Genomic DNA, 20,210 nt, shown 5'->3' with positions numbered 1-20,210 from the left:
ATCCCATCTATCTTCGGGCAGTGGGCAGGGGACACCCTGAATTGATTGCCAACCAGTCGCAGGGCTGCATTTTAGTAATACTACAATTATTATTGTATGTTATAACATTAGTATCAATACATTATTTATTTTTGCATGAACAAGAGTAATCCTTTTAATAAACATATTCTTATTAAAGTATTTTGTTTATGTTATAAGCTGACAATAATTATACTACAGTTTGTGGAAATTCCTGGGAAAATGTAACCACAAAGAGTGGAAAAATAGTGTAAAAATGTAACAGCGCAAAGCAGTACAGTAAAACACCAATGCCATGAGTCCTTTATTTGACTTTGACTGGCACAAAGTGTGGGAAATAGGTCACAGGCAGTACACGTTTGAGTCATTGATCCGACTCATGCAGCTCCCGTTCTTACAAGCTCATGTAAAAATAGCCGCATTCACACTGAATAGTAACTATGGTCAAGGGGAGGCTAACGTACAAAGAACCTGATTGGAGTAGTTCCATACAAACGCAAAAATATTCACATTGGAAGAAAAGTTTGGTTGTTAAGATACACAGCAAAACACTCCTAAATGTTACAGATTTAAAGAGTTCATGCACAATTGTTCAAGTCATTGACGAGATGTATCCATTAGAACACAAAGTATCAGGACAAAAGAGTGCCACTTTGGAATAGTTGAAATTCCGACACAAACGTGGTACATTTAACTGGAAGCTTGACAAAATGTTGCATCATTATTTGCATGAAAGAATTAGGTCCATCTTTGAAAAATGCACTTGGTTTGCTTTTTAGACAATGTTGGTGAATGAATAGGAAGCACACACATCTTTAAAACTAAGATACAACGTACAAACAGGCACTATCTGTGCCTGACTATCTGAGATATTGATCCATGTTCATGTGTGATACCGTAATCCCTCGTTTATTGTGGTTTATGGTGACCACAGCCACTCACAATGAATGAAAATACACAAAATGCATCCCCCAGTTTTGACATGTGCTCTGCCAGTCCCTTCTCATAGGGATAATGAATTTTGGCGCACAAATGCTGTCCATTTTAGGCATAGAGAATGGAAAAAAAGACCTGCCACGCATGACTAAAATTTGTTCTCTTGGCTTTGCTCTCAGCAATAGTCGACTGGGGATCATGGACAGCGGCCACAATAACACATTTCTATGGCCTGAACCCAAAAATAAGCGCTCTGCTTTCGGGAATAGTCACTCTGGGATAATGGATGGCGGTTACGACCATGCATCTCATTTTAAAGTGGCAATAACAGCACGCTTCATAGGCCCGCACTCTCCCCCAAAAAAACGATCTAACGGCCCCTGCTCTCACCAATAGTTGACCGGGGATAACGAAACACCGCGAAAACCATGCATTTAATTTTAGGCTTGCCATAACTGTTCACCTCCTGACAAGAGTGCCATCCGTTGCTCCACGCTTAAAGCAAATTGCAATTGGGGAGAATGGATCGCCGTTGCATGAGTGTAGCAAATTTTTGGGTGGACAGAACGGCAAAAAGAGCTGCTAGGCTTGAGTAAAATGCACACTTTCGCGGCAATGTGCAATTGGGGATAATGAATCGTTCAATATTCTTCAACCTGCGATATACTGAGGCAAAGTAGTGAGGGATTACAGGATTATGCGAAATAATTATAAACATTTGTAGTATTAATCATTCTTTCATGGTCCACAAATGTTGACAAAAATATATACACAATCCAAAAACAAATACAATACAAAGCCTTTGAAATGACTCAATCTCAAATGATTTAAACAAAAATAATAATATGATCCCAAAAAACATGCTAGCTATTTAAAAAAGGGGGAATTTGGGCCTCTGGTATTTTCATGCTGTTGCATCATATTATTGTGTTCATTCTATTGTTTTATTATGACTTAATGTGATTATATGGTGGAAATGTTTGACTCTGTGAAAATTCTCCTTTCACTTGATAACCATTTATTCATTAATTATCTGCACCACTTATCCTAAGTGAGGTTGCGGGGCAGCTATCTTCGGGCAGTGGGCAGGGGACCCCCTGAACTGGTTGCCAGCCAGTCGCAGGGCACACAGCGACAGACAACTCACTCGCTCATCCACACCTAGGGACGATTTGGACCGTTCAATTAACCTAACATGCATGTTTTTGGAATGTGGGAGGAAACCAGTTTGCCCGGAGAAAACCCATGCAGGCACGGGGAGAACATGCAAACTACACACGGGACTTGAACCTGGACTTTAACCCTGGATCTCTGGACCATGGGGCTGCGTGCTAACCAACCACCCACAATCCCACCCTTTGATAACCATCATTTTAAAACAATATTGTTAAGTAAAACAAGAATTCAGGATACATATGTAAATGGAGAACAAATATTCAAACATAAATTGCACCTACTGGGTGTGTACAGGTACTGCACGCAAAAAAAAATAGAATAAAAAAAAAAAGACAACTTGTGATTGAGCCCTGCTTACAAAACTTTTTTAACAGGGGGGAGATTATATGCTCTGGATAAATGTTCTGTTTCCTGTGTTTTATGTGTTTCGTGTTTCTGTCTTATTATGTGAAAAAAATATCCCACACGAAAGTTGATGGCAGTTTATCACTAGCACATCAATGGGACTTTTTAGCATTACTGTCTGTTTTTTTCCTACTGTATTTTAAGTCCCTTTTTCCCTTTGGATTTAACCTTTTTTGAAATAAAATGATCTGCATTTATAAAGCGTATTTCAAGTCAATGACTTCCCAAAGCGCTTTACATTGTGGTGTACAGTTATGGCAGGCCTAAAATTTTCAAATTGCATTAGCTTGGTTTGTATTAGGGATGTTTCTATAGCGATTATCTGTATTTTAAATGGTCCAAGTGTTATGACATAATGAGATTATGTGGCAGCATATCTTGGTTTCCGAAAAGTATTCAGAGTTTATTAACAGTGTTTTCAGTCCTGCTTACTGCTAGCCCTATTTTCTCAACAGTGCTGTCAGTTTCAAGGAAGCGCACGCCATTAACTGGCAATATAAGCCCCATCTACATCACTAGCTCGATACACATGCTTGCTCTGCTGCCACCCATTACATTAGCACGTCTCGCTGGGTTCACAAATGGCTTGCACCACTACAAAAGCAACAGTGGCTCTGTTTTCCATTTCCTTCCTGTCAGTGTTTTTAGCACTGGACTTAATCCACTGAAAGAAGAAGAATTGTGTTTTTACAGCAGCCTGATCTCATTTTACTCGAACTCTTAATCTCACTTTTCTACTGGAGAGGCTTGAGCGCAAATCAAGCAATGTTAAGTTCATTGCCTCCAAACTTAAGATTTAGAGTGTATTGATACCATTTACTAGTCTCATCAATGCAGAGGCATCGCTAATCGGTCCACCTCCAACAACTTGCCAGGCATAGAGAATGACGACCAAGTGACCACGTCAGGTTAGCTGTTCTCCTGTGCCGCCTCCCTATCAGCCAAGGAGGATGAACTTTGGGTTTCATCAGCATCGTTTGCATCTAAGAGCAACAGAACCACAAGTGATGTTTGTTCAAAACGATAAGCGTCAGTTGTTAAAACCGTTTCATTTCAAACTAATGAGGATGGTTAAGTTCTTGATATTTTTCCTGTCTTTAATATTGGACAAATGCAAAGGAGATTTCATAAGGTGCTATCTCCTTATTTGGACTATTATTGTGCACTCTTGTTTGTTGTTTTGACTACTACATCATTTTCACTATCTGCCATATGTATTGCTGGTCTTTTATATGCACATCACTTAGGGCTGAGAATGAGAGGCGATCTGTTTTTATTTATAGAACGGAGAACGAGGAATGGAATTAGCCCATCTGAGGGTTTTCTCTCCCTGTTTAAAATCCATTGATGTCTTCTCTTCTTTTTGGGTGTCTACTTAAGTTTAAACTTTGCAGTTCTTTTCTTACAGACTTTGCAGTTTACCGCTAATTGTACTTTACAAATTGCACAACGTATTTCAAATAATGTTCTACTGCTGCTAATGATCCTGTTCTTCGTTAATCAAATAAAATGTATTTTTAAAGCACTTTACTGGCAAAAAAAGTGCCATTCGAAGCACTGTATAAAAACATTGACTTTACAATAAGACAATACAATCCCCTCCTAACAACCCAAAACACGAAATACGAACACACAAACTGGTTAAAACACAGTAAAAAACAAAATAAACAGTAATAGAAATTAAATGTGAGTATGACAAGGCACAAACTAACCATGTGAGGAAAGGGACCTGAGGCAGGGTTATCCACACTGATATGGATGAAAGCATAAGGCCTCAGGATTTCAGCCATTGAACCACATCCTACCAGTGTGGGCCTCCAAAATAAGGAAAGACTAAAATATAATTAAAACCCACTACAGAAGAAAACATAAAAATGTGAAGTAAAAGTAAAGTAAAACAGTAAAACAGTAAAAGTTGATCAAATCAAAGCTATATAAAAATCAAAAATTAAAAGCCATGATAAAAAAGTGGGTCTCTGACAGACGGTTCCATAAATGGATGAATGCTGCTTCAACATAGGTTTTGGTCCTCACCCTAGTACCAGTCAACGAACCGCAGCCAGAAAACCTCAGGGACCACTAGGGCTAATATCATAAAAGCAAATCAGACAGATTGAATGGCCCAAGACCATTAAGACATTTAACAACTAGTTAGCATCCAAAAATTGATCCTGAAATGCCACAGGGAGCCAATGCAGCAATGTAAAAATTGGTGTAATGAGATCCCTGTGAGTGCAGAGATTTAAAATGTTTACTTGATATAATTCCTTTGTAATTTGGTGTCCCTAAAACTGGACGGGGGTTTATCTTTTAGATTTATGTCTCTACTGACTGACCAAGCACTGCCTCAAATTGGTTTTAGATTTATTTTTGTACGAGACTGCTGTATGTTCAATAAAAGATGTATTTTTCCATCGAACATATTTTCTTGTGTTTTTCACCATTTACCACATAATTAAATCAACTTCATGCTGAATTTAAAAGCAAATTATTAATTATCCGATTATTCGACTTATCGTTTCAAAAATCAGTGACTTGTCAACGATTAAATTAATTTCAGTCCTAATACACAATAAATCTTTTTTTTTTTCTTTTTACCTCCCCCTCCCGCATTGATGTGAAGCTGAGATAGAGACAGCGTAAGAGGAAGCTCTCGGCCTTCGGGGTCAGTGGGACTCTGCAGGATGTCATGGAGAGCGTTCCTACGTCCCGTCCTGCCAGAAGCGATGAAGTCAGCGTATGTCACCTCAACGTCAGACATTGCTCAATCATCCTTCAGATAGGAACACCTAAGAGAAAAGCAGTTGTGCACTGAAGATACTGTATGTATTTGTACATTCATCAAAGCATTGGTTCTCATTGGGTCTGTCACGAGGAGCCACCTACCTACCCTAATTACAAACCATGCCCCATATCTTCAAATAAATTCTACTTCTCCAATGTATTGAATGAAAAGATTTTGCAGAATCACGGATAGGAGAATATATTCCAACAAAATGACAAGAAAAAACAAATTGATATTCCCTTTAATGCTTAATCAGCTGCATTTTAATGACATTTACAATGCTTCACTCTGTAACTTTGGACAAATTTATACATTCCTAAAAAACTTAAATTGTGTACTTTTAGCTGAGAAATCTTATTCAATGAACCCAAACAATCAACGCTGTAGACAATTTTTTTTTCTGATTAACTTATCAATAGGTAATTACTCAAATTGACTGCTCTTTTTTCTCTGGGTGTCAATTGGAATGTTCAGGGCATTATCACCATCTACTGTTAAAGAGTGTAATTGTCCCTGGGTTATTTTTTTTTCTTAGCATTATTTTGCCATAGATCAACACACTTTTAACACTCAGCCGCACTTTGACGTGTATATATACAACATGGAATATAGGTACATAGTCTTTTCCTTTTTTGTATATACATTTGTAATTTTATTTTATTGTATCCCTGTTTTAAACTCATTTCATAAACATTGTAAAATGAAAATATTATTGGCATTTTATGTAATGGCAATAAAAGTCAAGTCAAGTCATGTTTATTTGTATAGCACTTAATCCCAAGGAATCTCAAAGGGCTGCATAGACCACAGATAATTCCAAACTACAGACTATTATTACAATATCCCCTGATCTAAAACCTAAATGAGGGCAAGGAAAATATCAAAAACCTCATCATGAGGAAAATGAATAAACCGCACATGAGGTAATCCCCCTTTCAGGATGACCAGGCTGCAACGGATGTTGGAATAACAATTAATATACAGATATTGTCAACAGGGCATATAGGTCATTCATAAGTTCTGGGAAAAATACATTTAGTCAGCGACCAAGTTCGAAAGCTGAGGTACCACTACAATTAATTCTCAAAATAAAATAAAAATAAAAAAGACCAAAATGAAAACCGTACTTGTGATCCCTTTAACTTTAACCTTGTCCTTTCGAGAGGGGGCATAAACACAACAGATACAGATACACAAATGGGCACACCGTCTTTCTTATAAAAGTAAAAAGATCAATAATATTTGCCAAAGGCAACCACAACGGAACGTATGATGTTAATATTACAAATAAAACAATCATGAATCTTATCAAATAAAAGGCCTGCTACCCACTGAAAACGGGTCCACGACCCAGTTTTGGGTTGCAACCCACTAATTGAGAAACATTGCATTAGAAGTTTAGCTCACTTGACTACCACTAGTACTCACAAGTTCTTGATCAAATCTGAATTTGTAAATCAATATTTACACGACATAAAGTACAATTTATAAGGATAGTATATTAAAAGGAAAATATCTGTGTGTGTGCGATTACGGACCGTCATTGACTTGAAAAGCGCTATATAAATGCAGACCATTTACCATTTACCAAAGGTAAGCCACATTTTTCCCCAAATTGTGCATTAAAACAGAAGTATTTTAACATGTTGGTGATTTACTACAGCTCAGCCTATATTTTTACTGCGTCTAGTCAGATCAAGTCATGTTTATGTGTCCAGCCCTGAAACGTGAGCAGATTAATTTTGATAACACTATATAATGACGTCATCTGATGGCGTACCATGCCAGCTTTCACTTACCTTCAGACTCGAAACAGCTCACTGGCACAATAGGAGGAGGAATTTCATGGCTGAACAGCATCGCAGGCCCGACATTGTTCTATTAACACCTCTTAAAACGCAACACAAAACACTTCACGAAAAGCCGACAGGAAACAAGATCACCCCAACAACAAACTACAGCGAAATAAAAAAAAAAATAAAAATCCATTAGTTGTCTAGTCTGTCTATGAGGATGCCCGCAAAGTACTCCTACCACTGATTTTCGGCTTCCTCGTTCTCAACCAATGAGCTGTCTGTATGATAAACCTGAACACTGATTGGATAATATGCACAAAGGGTGAGGAGACTCAAGCGGATGCTTTCTTTCACAGAGCCCTCGTAAAAGGAGATAAATGATAAACAATTTTAACCCTTTCAAACCGACATTCCTCTCTTTTATGTGTCCCAAAATTATGCCAAGCTGATTTCGTGGTTGCGGCCTTATTTTTTTGCCTGTCCGCCAATTTTGACCATTTTTGATAAATTTGTTGTCCTGTGTACTGACTGTTCATGACTGGTGATTAACATTAATATTCATTCAACTATAGCTTGTCATCAAATGCAAAACAATTATTATAGTGCCATTTAATGTTGCAAATAAGTGTACGAAACAAGGGCTGGGGATGCAAGCTAACGTATGAGATAAGACTAAGGAAATGTAAAACAAAAAAGAAAAATCCTACAACAATTACAAGAAGCCCTGTGATCCTTTTCCAGCTGTGCAGTACATTATAAACCCACTAGATGGGACTATTGCCATTATAAAAGCTGGACCATTTCATCGCAAAACGTATGCATTACTGACATGTTCAATATACACTGCAGTTAACACAGGATCCTCGCTTTTTCAAATCCAAGTGGTTAATCGTGATAATAATTTGGCCCGATAGTAAGCACAATTTGTTATTCATAATTTTTTTCACATTTTGAATGTAATCACCAACAAAAAAATCTGTATCTATCTGTGTAATAGTATGACTTAATTTCTAAAGGTGGGGTGTGTCGTTTTAGATATCCCTGAAACGTTGAATGTTAAATATTTTCTCTTTTAAGTATGTGTTAACAGTGCCCAACTGAGTACAAAGAGTTGCTTTATTTTCCACCGCACTTATCTCCTTTTATATTACTTTTACCAGAACTGTTCGGGGCGGAACAAATTAGGTTAGGGGAATTGGGCCTAGTGGGAGTGCAGGAGAGTGAAGTCATCCCCCGCAGGGTTTTTTTTCTATTTGTCAGTGTGGCACGAAAATGTTTAAAGTAAGAAAGGCCTGATTTTAGTGTAAAATGAACACCAACCTCCTACAAGAAATACATTTATGACAGTTTATGTATTTTTGCTTTATATTCAAAATGTAATTAAAATTGTTTTGTATTGATATTTTTACCACTAGGAGTCTCTAAACGATACACAATGTCCCTTTGAATATATTTTCATGACGTATAAAATAATATAAAGTTGCAGCTGCTAATACCTAAATCAGTGTTGTCTTTTAAATATTGGAGTGCGACAGACGGTTTCATCTCTCCTGACCTTTAAACACACAAGTTTCCATCTCCCTTGACAAGCCGAACGTGCATAGCTTAGGGTGTTACCGTGGAAACATCTTTCTGTCATTGTGCTTGTGGCTTGTATCAACAGGAGGCATTGGGGGTTTTAAAAAGAGGCCTGTTGGGTTTTCTCAGTCAATCTCTTCACGTCCTTCATACCCTGCCACTATTTGAAGTAGTATTCCTTATTCAACGGCATTAGGAGGTGGGACGGATGCTACATGCCCTTGAGGGGTGCTCATGCTGGGATTTAGACATTCCCAAGTTCACTGATGCAGTCCGTCGGGAATCAATAGCAGTCACAAACACACTTCTCGAATACTGACTGAATAGACTCCCACACGCTCCTTGGAACTGTCTGTGGTGCTGAAGTACATTGAAAACCACACCAGCTTGACCCTTTGCACTGACAATACCATGACGGACGGAACCAGTGAACAGTAGACAACAACAACAAGAACAAACAGCTATACTATTCAACACCATTGGCAATGACTAGATAAATGAAAATTCTGTGCAGCTGTCAGATGAAGTGGCTCCTTTTGTCAGAAAGCACAAAGAGCATTTTTTAGAGAAATTGATGATAGCATTAGCAGGGGCTAGCTATGAACCCACACCCTCATCCTCCTGATACATTAACACATCAAACAAAATACCCCAGTTTGCCTGACTTTGGTCCACACGATCTGTACCACTACATTGTAAATTGAGTATCCCCATACACCGGCGCTGATTTAAAAGTGTATAAAAGTCTGGATGCTTACCAGTTCTTAATGGTGTGGTAACAAAAAAAAGCACTCCCGGCGTGAAATGTCCAGTCTCGCGCAAATGTTACTAAAGTGACTTTGTATCTAAAATTTGAATGAATGTGATAGAACAGGAAAGCGCTTTGTCTGGAAATAACTTTTGAGCATGTTGAAAATGTTTACTCACGCTTCATCTTCTGAACATTCGTCTTTAGTTTTATCCGTTAATAATTTGACTTTATTTCGGTATAATAATCCTTGGGGTAGAGCTCATAACAGTTTTAAATACATGTGAAATTCGGGAGAGTACTGTTTTGAATCATTTTGGTAAGAAATGGCACGTTAAGACACTAACACTAACGTTAGCACTAGTTTGGTGTTTTGGACTTGACTTGTACCTACCTAACATAAAATTGCTTATGAATGCATCAAATGTATCTTGTGGATTTACTGGCTGCAAATCCTGGAATAGCTTAAGGGTTGCCAGTGTTGTGCCACAACACTAGTCTCTCTGTTTGATTGCAGAAAAAACATCTTTTTTTCTGTCTTCATCCAAAGGGATACAACAAAATTCCAAACTAGGCTTAGAAAAATTGTAGTTATTTTCTTCTTTTCTGCTTTTTAGTATTCGTTTCAACTTAACTGCCCATTCAACTGCCATCCACTTCTTGCCAGCTCTTATTCTTTCAGGGAAGGCAACGTGCAAACGGTCAATACAGTGGAGAATCTACATACAAGGTACTCTAGTTACAAACAAATTGAGATATGTTATGTCTTTTGAGCAAAAATATTGCCCGACATACGTGCAAAAATCCAAGTTATGAGAACATCCAAACAATACCGCTAAAGCAGTCGATCTTAACCTGGGTTCGATCGAATCGTAGGGGTAGGTGATTCAGTCTCAGGGTTTCGGTGAGGCCTTTACCACGGAGTTTAAGAAACACAGACTCATAATGTCTTAATGGCTTCCGACAGATAATCTGTCGTGGGTGAGAAAGGGTCACCTTTGATGTTGAGGCAGCAAAGGTCAATGATAAATACCTTGACTAAATAACTGAAAATCTGCAGAACCATGATTAACAGCAACTATTCAGAACAACAATGCTATAGTGTAAACATTTTGGTGTCAGCAAATGGAAAAGGTTCCAGTCATGGCCAAGAAAGCCCAGCATTTTTAAATTTTATTTTTACAACATGGGTTTGCAAGCTCTCCCTTTCAAAGATGTTAGACATAAAAACGAAGAAAAGGAACAGACGATGCCATGAAAATTACATGAAAGAAGCACTTTTCAATGTGAAGCCACGCAAATCTAAACTGGTCTCTAAAATGCAACAGCAGAGTCACACTGATTTTCGTTTCTGTAATTAGTGAGTTAATGATCCTTTTGTGTGCCAGTAGAAAAACTACAGCATGTAAATCTAGAAAAAACACACACTTTATTTTGCACTAAAATTGAGTTCGGTGAATCGGCATTTGAAACCGGTCGGGTTTGGTAGCTCCTACAGGGTTGAGATCTAGTGCTTCAGAGAGCCAAGTGCTCAAGGCCACTAAACGCCACATCAGCGCGTCCCAGTTAGCACGTATGTTTCCTGATATATCATCAAGAGTCTCTTGTGCTCCCTAACTCCTCCACCATCAGGCATACACCTCGGTTATTAACCAACAACTTCCTCCAGAGTAAGTGCTGATAGTTAACTCACATATTATTCTGGTAATACTTTTCGTTTTACTACTGTATTTACCATTTGAATGGGCTTTTAGTAATCAAGAAAATACTTTTTATTACTATGTAGAGTTAACTTAGATAATTTTAGGAAGCGACACATTAATTGGTTTTCAGTTATGTCTGATAAGGAAAGTTTGTTTGGAATACGAGGAATTTTAGATAAGACCCCGATCTGGAAATGAATTATTCTCATATGTAGTAAGGGTACATACTTTACAAGGACTGAAAATACAAATTAATAGAAATGAAATGTAAGCATTTCTAAATTATTTGAATGAATACCGAAAGGGAAATGTGAACTCCTCCTTTTTTGAGCAGTTTGTGAAGCTATTATACCATTCAAAGTGGAAACACATGTCTGACAAGGAGAATCTGAGCAGCTCTACTGATGCAGGCAAGCCTCTTGCTTTAGGGGACTTTAATTTTTAGATTAACTCAGATAAAAGTTTAATGTTCCCTGCTGAGGTCATTAGGCAGCAAAGGACATGCTGCTGCACGGAAAATGAGTATTTTGCACAAGGAGGATTCCACAAATGAAACGACGTTCTAAGGCTAAGATTGCCAGTGAACTTTTATTAAAATATGAGTGACACTGCAAAGTTTTCTTCTGTGTTACCAGTGGCTTTGATTAGAAACACCCAAAGAGTTCGACTTGTCAGTTGAACCTAACGTTGCATGTGGAAAAAACATAAACGAGACTTTCTATTCAATTATCCTTAATTTCTTTAATTATCCTTCCAATAGGCTGCGGTTGATGTCTTACCTTGGACAATCTATCAGGTGAATCCAATTAAAGTTGGCTGTTTGGGCTTTTTAATAGCATTTTCAGGACTAAAATACTGTATTATGTCTTCCAACCGCTTCATCGAAACACAAGTTAACGAAATAATGTAAGTGTTTATTCAGTGGCCAAACCATTCAGATTTCATGCTGACAAATTTGACTACCTGTGCTGTATTTGCAGCACTTTAGAATAAAAGCTTTAGAGGGGAATAACCACCTGCTGTTTTTTTGAATTCACAAAGACTTATAGAAAGCTGAGTAGCAACAAGAAGAAGACAGTAAGAGCCATTCGAAAACAACATGCTGTGTTTGTACAGTTTTTTTTCCAGGTGTAATTTTTAACAATTGATTCACAACATTGATTCACAGATCCTTAAACACAACTCTGGACAGTTTTCTGGACAGTTTTCTCCACCACTGACAGTTCCTTGCACAGTCCATTTCTTGATGTCGTCTGCCCAGTTACTTTTCTCTTCCTCCTGCACTAGGTCAGATTGAACTGGCTGAAACCACAAGCTGAAACCATTCTAGCCGAAGAATATCCAATTTTCAGGGAAGGAAGGAGCACCACAGAACAGTTTCAATCTGTGTATCCTATGTGAGAAGTTTCAGCAACACCAGAGAAACATCTAGAAACATCACAAGTTTGTAGATTTCAAGAAGGCATTTGACAGTATGGCAAGCATCTTTATGGGCCACCGTGCGAAAGTATAACATGGGCAATAAAGTAGAACAGACCATTGAACAACTGTATGTCGATGCCAACAGTGAGGTTCTGATCAACGGTTTCAAATCACAGTCTGTGTGAGACAAGGCTGTATTCTCTCTCCCACTTTATTCAACATCTTCCTAGAAAGGTTCACGCCAGAAGCTCTGGAGCAACATGATGGTACAGTCAGTATTAAGGGGCACAAAATTACTAACCTCTCTTTTGTTAATAACATTTCCCGATTGGCAGGAGACCAACAGGAACTCTGAGATCTGGTCAATTGCCTGGACAAACCATCAACCCGGTATGGGGTGGAAATCAGCAAAAAAATAAATAAAAGTAACAACCAACAATCCCCAAGGTATTACCACAAACATCACCATAAACCAAAGAGAGCTAGAACCTGTAACCAAATTTAAATATCTTGGAGCTGTCATATCAGAAAAGGGGTCAGGACCAGAAATCATGGCCTGGATAAACCACAGCCGGACTTGCCGGACATAAACCCATCTAGAGGGACAAAAACATAGCAGTGAAATCAGAGATCAGACTTATCCAAGCGAGACATGCACTCTCACAGCAAAAGTGGAAAAGAAGATCCAGGCCTATCTACAGGAATGCATATGTTTTCTAATGTATTTATTCACCCTGCACCTTAAGACCCGGTCACACAGCCTTTCACGGGCGTATCGAGGCTGAATCACGGCCAGAAGTATCACAGAAGTATCTGGCCGTGATTCAGCCTCGATACGCCCGTGAAAGGCTGTGTGACCGGGCCTTTAGGACTGTAAAGGTTCCTTTTTTTTAATACAGGCCAATTTCATTGACAATAGCAATTTCCCCAAAAACCTTGCAAAATGCACGTCAGTGTACATTTTTTAGACGTGAACTTGAAGTTTGATAAACTCAGTCATTTATGAATATTTTTCCATGCACAACCCCTCAAAATGCTAAGCGGCAACTGGCCTATTTATACATAAGCGTCCAATATCACCAATCACTGTCAAACGACATGGGGCTGAAGTCAGACTGGAATCCTGCAATCAATGGTTTGCAGGCGAAATTATTCCTTGGGCTTTGGCGCCACCAGCTAGTGTGAACACTCAACAAAAAAAATATGATTCCGTATACAGTTGACTCCACGGCACTGAAGAGAAAAAAATACCAAAATACCAAGAAATGTATTGGCATACACTAGGATTATGTGATATCAAAGTTAATAAATTATAGTTTAAGTTTATACGTCCAAACGATATACATAGCATGTTTTGTGTACAGTATGTGGTTGGGTCCCAAATGCAAATATCTATAAATCACAGATAAATGGCCTTCTGAACATCTACATGTATTGTTGTGTTTAGCATCCAATGACATGTTGCTGTTATCCTGTTCCTTTACTATCCGTCAGTCTGTCTTGCTTGGATGCAGAAATGCAATTTTGGGAACCAGAAAGAGAGAAAGAGGATGAGATAGAGATAGAGAAATAGAGAGAGAGAGAGAGAGAGAGAGAAAGAGAGAGACAGAGAGAGGAAGAAAGAGAGAGAGACAGAGGGAGAGAGATGGAGAGAGAGATGGAGAGAGAGATGGAGAGAGAGATGGAGAGAGATGGAGCGAGACGGAGAGGGACGGAGAGAGACAGAGAGAGACGGAGAGAGACAGTGAAAGAGATAGGAGAAGAGAGAAACAGAGATAAAGAAAGAGAAAGATAAAAAAGACAGAGAGAAAGAGAAAGAGACAGATAAAAAAGACAGGTAAAAAAGACAGAGAGAAAGAGAAAGAGAAAGGGAAAGAGAAAGAGAAAGAGAAAGAAAAAGAGAAAAAAAGACAGAGATAAAGAGAAAGAGAAAGATAAAAAAGACAGAGAAAGAGAAAAAGTAAGGAAAGGCACAGGTAAAGATAAAAAAGACACAGAGAACGAGAACAAAAGAGAGAGTGAGGGAAAAATAGAGGTATGAAGATAGAAAGAGATAGAATGAAAAGAGAGTGAGTGAGGGAGATGTTGACAAAGAGAGAGAGACAGTAAAAGAGAGGGAGAGGGACAGCGAAAGAGAGTATGAGAGAAAGAGTAAGAGAGAAAGGGAGCTAGAGAAAGAGAAAATGACTAAGAAAGATAGAGAGAGAGCCAGTGAAAGAGAAAAAGAGAGTGAAAGTGTGAGAGAGAGCGAGAGAGAGAGAGCGAGAGAGAGAGCAACATAGAGAGAGAGAGAGAGAGAGAGAGAGAGAGAGAGAGAGAGAGAGAGAGAGAGAGAGAGAGAGAGAGAGAGAGAGAGAGAGAGAGAGAGAGAGAGAGAGAGAGAGAGAGAGAGAGAGAGAGAGAGAGAGAGAGGGAGACAAGTGAGTGCCTTTGCCTTCCCTCAAGTGCGCAGTGCTCCGTCCGAGCCGCTCCTTCCTCCCTCCCTGCCAGCTCCCTCTCTCCTCACCCGGACTTCTTCCCCACAGCTGGCTCGCTCCTTTTCGGATGCTTGGAGTCTCCATCCTCTTTCTTCACACTACACGTTGGACATAAGAGAAGAGAAACAACTGAGACTGGAACAGCTCACAACGGCGCTTTGCATGGTTTGACTTTCGGATTTCTACACCGGAAAGGGGCGAACAACCGGCTCTCCGTCCCCCGGGGGAGGGGGTTTGTTTGACAGTAAGCAAGCGCAATGTCATCCCACTTTTATCGCTCCTCATTTCATCTCATTTCTCATCTCATCAATCTTATTCCACACGTGTATTTCAAACACAATGGCATATGGCTGACAGCAAGGCGTGTTTTTGTTTGTCTTCGTGTTCTTCTCCGCCAGATGTTGTTTGACCAGAGTCCACATGCGTGGATTTGACGTCTTATGAAGCGTTTTAAGGGCCGTGGCGCGTTTGCATTGATCGTTGGCCGAAAATGGAAATCCCTTTTTCAGACAAGCTCGCTTCCATCCACCGCTTCGTCCCTGCATCCGGTCCGAAAGGGAGGGGAAGGGGGATCTAATGCAAAATCTAAATTACTTTCAGATTGACCTAAATTTGAGAGACATCGTAGGATGATAATGCGTGGTTGTGGCTTCCCGAGCCCATCCCCTCGATGCTAGTGTTGTTTTGCGGTTCTGCCTGGTGGGGGTACGCGAACGCACCTCGAAGGCAGCTTCCAGCTCCAGATGGGGACGGTGTAGCACCTATGCTGTTAGGCACAAGGAAGACAAGCTACTGGACTAGTTCTAGGTTTGAGGAGTCGTAAAATTATCAGAGGAATCACAAGAGTCCACCAGAATTCGACCAAAAGCCACTAATTTGATGAACAATGGACAAGACAATAGACAGCATATAGTAAAGCAGGGGTAGGGAACCTATGGCTCGGGAGCCATATATGGCTCTTTTCATGAGTACGCATGGCTCCGAAATAAAATGTAACTATTGCACATCTCTCTGTGGCGTTCCAAAGTCAAGTGATTTCATCCCGATTTTGGTCCATATAAAGCCGAAGCAAATTAATGCAGGAGTTTGATAAGAAACAATTTAAACTGATAAATAAAAACGCTGGCAAACGACTTTGATTGGGTGAGCAGTACAGGTGGGCGGATCCCTGAACGCAGCGCAAGGCACTTCCATCTCTCTCTCTCGCTCAGTGCAGTCTACAGCGAAACTGAATATGACGATATGCTTATCGTTTGCTGTAATTTGTGACATTTTAACAAAAGAACTTTGCATGCACATTGTTTTTAAACCGTGATTGAGGACACATTTCATGTAAAAAAATTGCCTCAACACTCTTAACTGAAGGTGGAAGACACAGTGTAAAAGGCATATTTACATTGTTTTGGGACAGAGGATTTGGCATTATTATCATTTCATACATTTGATTAAATCATCAAATGACACACAGTGAAATCGAATGTGCCGAAGAATTAGCTTTTGTCTAGAGAGCGTGTTTGGCATTTTTTTTTCAATTTTGTCTGAAAATATATGACATGGCTCTCTCAATTTCTTTTGAAAACATTTTTTGCTTTTATGGCTCTTTGGGTCAAAAATGTTCCTGACCCCTGGTTTGAGGTGTTAAACAAGAAATTCCAAATTTGTTTGATTTTTGTTTACCAGTACTGTTTTATTTTTATTATAGTTTAATGACCGGTCATCTACTGTAATTTCGGTTGGTTAATCTATAGTGGCAAATGTATTTTTTGGTGCACCAATAGGATTTTACAATCAACCTAAATCTATCTTTGTGTCACAATTTAAAGTCACACAATAATACACTTTATTCTTTAATGACAATTCAAATGAATGACAAGAAGGTTTATCAAGTAAATAAAGAAAACACAATTTCGATATTCTCCAATTCCGGGAGTCCCAAATCCTTGGATATGTGCTATTATCACACACTGGTTTCTCAAAGTTCAGCACTAAAAAAATCAAGACAAAATGAATAATATAAATCGTACCTTGATGTGGAGCACCATGATGAACCATGTCGTTTTTGGAATCCTAGTCTGGATAGATTACCACTCGAATTTTCCCAGGGAAAAAAAACCTGTCCAAAACCCGTCTAGTTTTGGTATTTCATCCATCGTGAATCACAGCGTCACAGGATGGAGTCAAAACGAAGGTTTGGTTTAAAGAGATGTTTGGATATCCAAGTAATGTCTTGCTGTTGAAAATCGTAGGTCCTGTATGTTGTCCACACTGGCATGCGTGTTCTGCCTTCAGTGAGCAATGACAAAAAATTAGCCATATTGTTTCAGGGAATAAGAAATTTTTATTCACAAATTGAAATAATTTATTTCATCCGATAATTTAGTTATGATTAATTCCAGCTACCGTTCTCCCTGAGTGGAGTTTGCATGTTCGCCCCATGCTTGCATGGGTTTCCTCCGGGCACTCCGGTTTTCCTCCCACATTCCAAAAACATGTAAAGCAGGTGGATTGGCATGTCCAAATGGTCCGTAGGTGGGAATGAGCAAGTGAGTTGTTTGTGTTGTTTCACTTGTGCTCTGCAACTGGCTGGCTGCCCACTGCCCAAAGATGGCTGGGATGGGCTCCGGCACCCCCTGTGGCCCTACTGAGAATATGCGAAGCAGGAAATGGATGGATGGAACAAACATTTACTATAACGTGTTTACAATCAAATTTTAGTATTTTATTTAAATGTTGAAATATCCTTGTATTTCATTTGTCTCACACACATTCTAATGCGGAGTCACATTGGGCTCACTTCCTGTCCAAGTATAAGACCTCTGCGTGTTTATCATCACCACAGGCCCTCTTTCATCATCACGTAGAGTAATTAATCCATCCTTTCCTCTCGTAGATTGCGGTGCTTCAGATGAAGCGGCGATGTGTTGCTCACAATTTCGTTTGGGTTGGTGGGTTTATTTGTGCTTTGTGACCTAGCAGAAATTATGGATTTGTTTTTGTGAGCAAATACATTTACATTTTCTGACTGTGTTGATCACGCATTAGTGTAAAACTCGAGGAATGGGGGCCAAACCTGGCCCTTAGCATCCTTTTGTTGGTACTCACCGTAGTAGATGAGGCTTTTTCCAACATGTTTGAGTTAATAATTTCGGTCAACAACACACCCACAACTGACACACACTACATTCAAAGTTTGGGGTCGCTTAGAAATGTCCTTATTTTTTAAGGAAAATAATGTTTTTTATGTTTTCTTTTAATGAAGCTAACATGAAACTAATCAGAAATACGCCCCGTACATTGTTAACTTGGTGCATTACTAGCTCATCTTAAAATGTCCGCTATTTATTTAAATATCTACATAGGTGTAGGGAGGCCCATTTCCAGCAACCGGAAGTCCAGTGTTCTAATAGCACATGGTGTTTGCTAATTGTGTTAAAAGGCTAATGGTTGATTAGGAAACCCTTATGTTATGATGTTAGAACAGCTGAAAACGGTTTAGGTCGTTCGAGAAACTATAAAGCCAATTTTCATTTAAGCTCGTCGAGTATCTGGAGCATTACATTTATGGGTGTAATTCAACTTTCAGAGTACCCAGTAAAAGAGAAGTTCCTTGTGGAACTCAAAAGTTTATTTCTGTTCTAAGAAGGGAAGACTATTCCATGAGAGAAAATGCCAATAAACTGAAGATCTCCCACAACGGTGTGTACTATTCCCCTTCGAGAACAGCACAAGCAGGCTCTAACTACAGTAGAAAGAGAAGTGGGAGTGGAGCCAAGCAAGTACATAAGAGTTTCTAGTTTGAGAAATAATGCCCAACAGGTCCTCAACTATCAGCTTGGTTAAATAGTATCCTCAAAACACCAGTGTCAACATCTGCAGTGAAGAGGCAACACCAAAAAGCGGGCTTTTTCGGCAGAGTGGCAAAGAAAAAGCAATATCCGAGAATGGCCAAAAAAGAGAGAAATAAATATGGGCAAAAGAATGCAGACTTTAGATAACTCATTTCATAAAGTGTGACCTTTTCATGGAAACCAAAAAACAATCTAGTGACCCAAAAGGCTAGTGTACATTTTTAAAGTGATATTTGGAGTTATACATCAATTTGACAAGCAAGATATTTTCTTAATGGTTTTTAACAAATCAATGACGCTGATCATAATGATATCGAATCAACAATTTGGACAACGGCCCTCTGAGAAAAAGTAAAGCAAACAGTCTGTAGGTTTATCGTCTACAAATGAAGGTGGATCCTTTTTTACTTTGTTTTATGGACTCTGCGTGTTTGGGGTGTTAGCACAAAAGTTAGAATTTCCTACTTTTCAATTGATTAATTTTGGCTTAAAATAGAAAATCTACATTTGCAGTGTTTTTAAATACAATATTTAACATGCTTCTCTCTCATCAGTGATATGGAGAACTAACAAAAAGGCATTAGATCTTATCACACTATTTCTTGTCACTGTGCCAGAATGAAAAAAAAACCATTTACTCGTCCTGAAAGCTATAAATAGACTCAAAAGTCTGATTTATCTTCAGATACAGAATTGTTTCCCATGTCGTGCTTTTTTGCATTCATATTTTTTAGAAGGACTTTGTTTTTTTTCTCCCTTATCTAACATTCATTTTCAGTACCGTAAATATAATGTGATAAAAATATCGAATCAAATGCCTTTTCGTAGGTTCTCTGCGCCACTAGAAATGTAGTGGTTAGGTTTCAGCGCTCTCAACGCCGCAAGACGGGTTTGATCCCCGATTAAAGACATCAACATTTTTCGATTGATCATTCGTTGCACTAATATATACTGTACTATTGTAGCTCTCACTGGTTATAATTTATGGTTATAGTGCAGGACATACGGTACTTAACTCATTTAAGAATAGTAACATAACTATTAATCCTCAGAAATGTTCTGTAAAATTCTGCTTGCTTAAAATTATCAATAAGCACGGAAATTGACATAATCAACTCTTCATCTGGAAGATTCATCCGGTTTATTTTTAGTGATGGCTTCAAGCAAGAAGAGCAGCATTGCCTTGCTCTTAACATCAAACTCAAAAACGTTCAACCAGGATTTGGCGTTTTTATACAATATTGCAATAGTCAGATCGAAGCTTTTTTAATTAAATTCTTCCCTGGATTCCTTTAAAATGCTGCAAAGCCTATGGTTG

At 38.8% G+C, this 20,210-nt stretch overlaps 2 protein-coding genes across 13 annotated transcripts in view; one reads left to right on the top strand and one right to left on the bottom strand.

The window, feature by feature from the left end:
- Window positions 1-303: 303 nt before the first annotated feature.
- On the bottom strand, window positions 304-7,362 carry LOC148373316 (cAMP-dependent protein kinase inhibitor alpha-like). The gene is made up of 3 exons (XM_088346570.1): window positions 7,120-7,362; window positions 5,134-5,324; window positions 304-3,518 (listed from the first exon to the last, which is right to left on the bottom strand). The coding sequence occupies exons 2-3, from the start codon at window positions 5,294-5,296 to the stop codon at window positions 3,445-3,447; spliced, it is 237 nt and encodes a 78-aa protein (XP_088202696.1). The 5' UTR covers window positions 5,297-5,324; window positions 7,120-7,362; the 3' UTR covers window positions 304-3,444.
- Window positions 7,363-15,031: 7,669 nt separating this feature from the next.
- The window catches only part of ctnnd2b (catenin (cadherin-associated protein), delta 2b), a 207,011-nt gene continuing 201,832 nt past the window's right edge, over window positions 15,032-20,210 (top strand). For all 12 annotated transcript variants that reach the window (XM_088346053.1, XM_088346414.1, XM_088346558.1 and 9 more), the window contains exon 1: window positions 15,032-15,288. The gene's annotated coding sequence lies outside the window, so the exon portion shown is untranslated. The remainder of the gene's footprint in view (window positions 15,289-20,210) is intronic.

The sequence above is a fragment of the Urocampus carinirostris genome, chromosome 1 (assembly GCF_059441175.1).
Source record: "Urocampus carinirostris isolate Australia breed hairy pipefish chromosome 1, RoL_Ucar_1.0, whole genome shotgun sequence".
Classification (NCBI taxonomy): domain Eukaryota; kingdom Metazoa; phylum Chordata; class Actinopteri; order Syngnathiformes; family Syngnathidae; genus Urocampus; species Urocampus carinirostris.
Note: the sequence above shows the minus strand (reverse complement) of the source record. Positions and strands in the feature narration are given on the sequence as shown.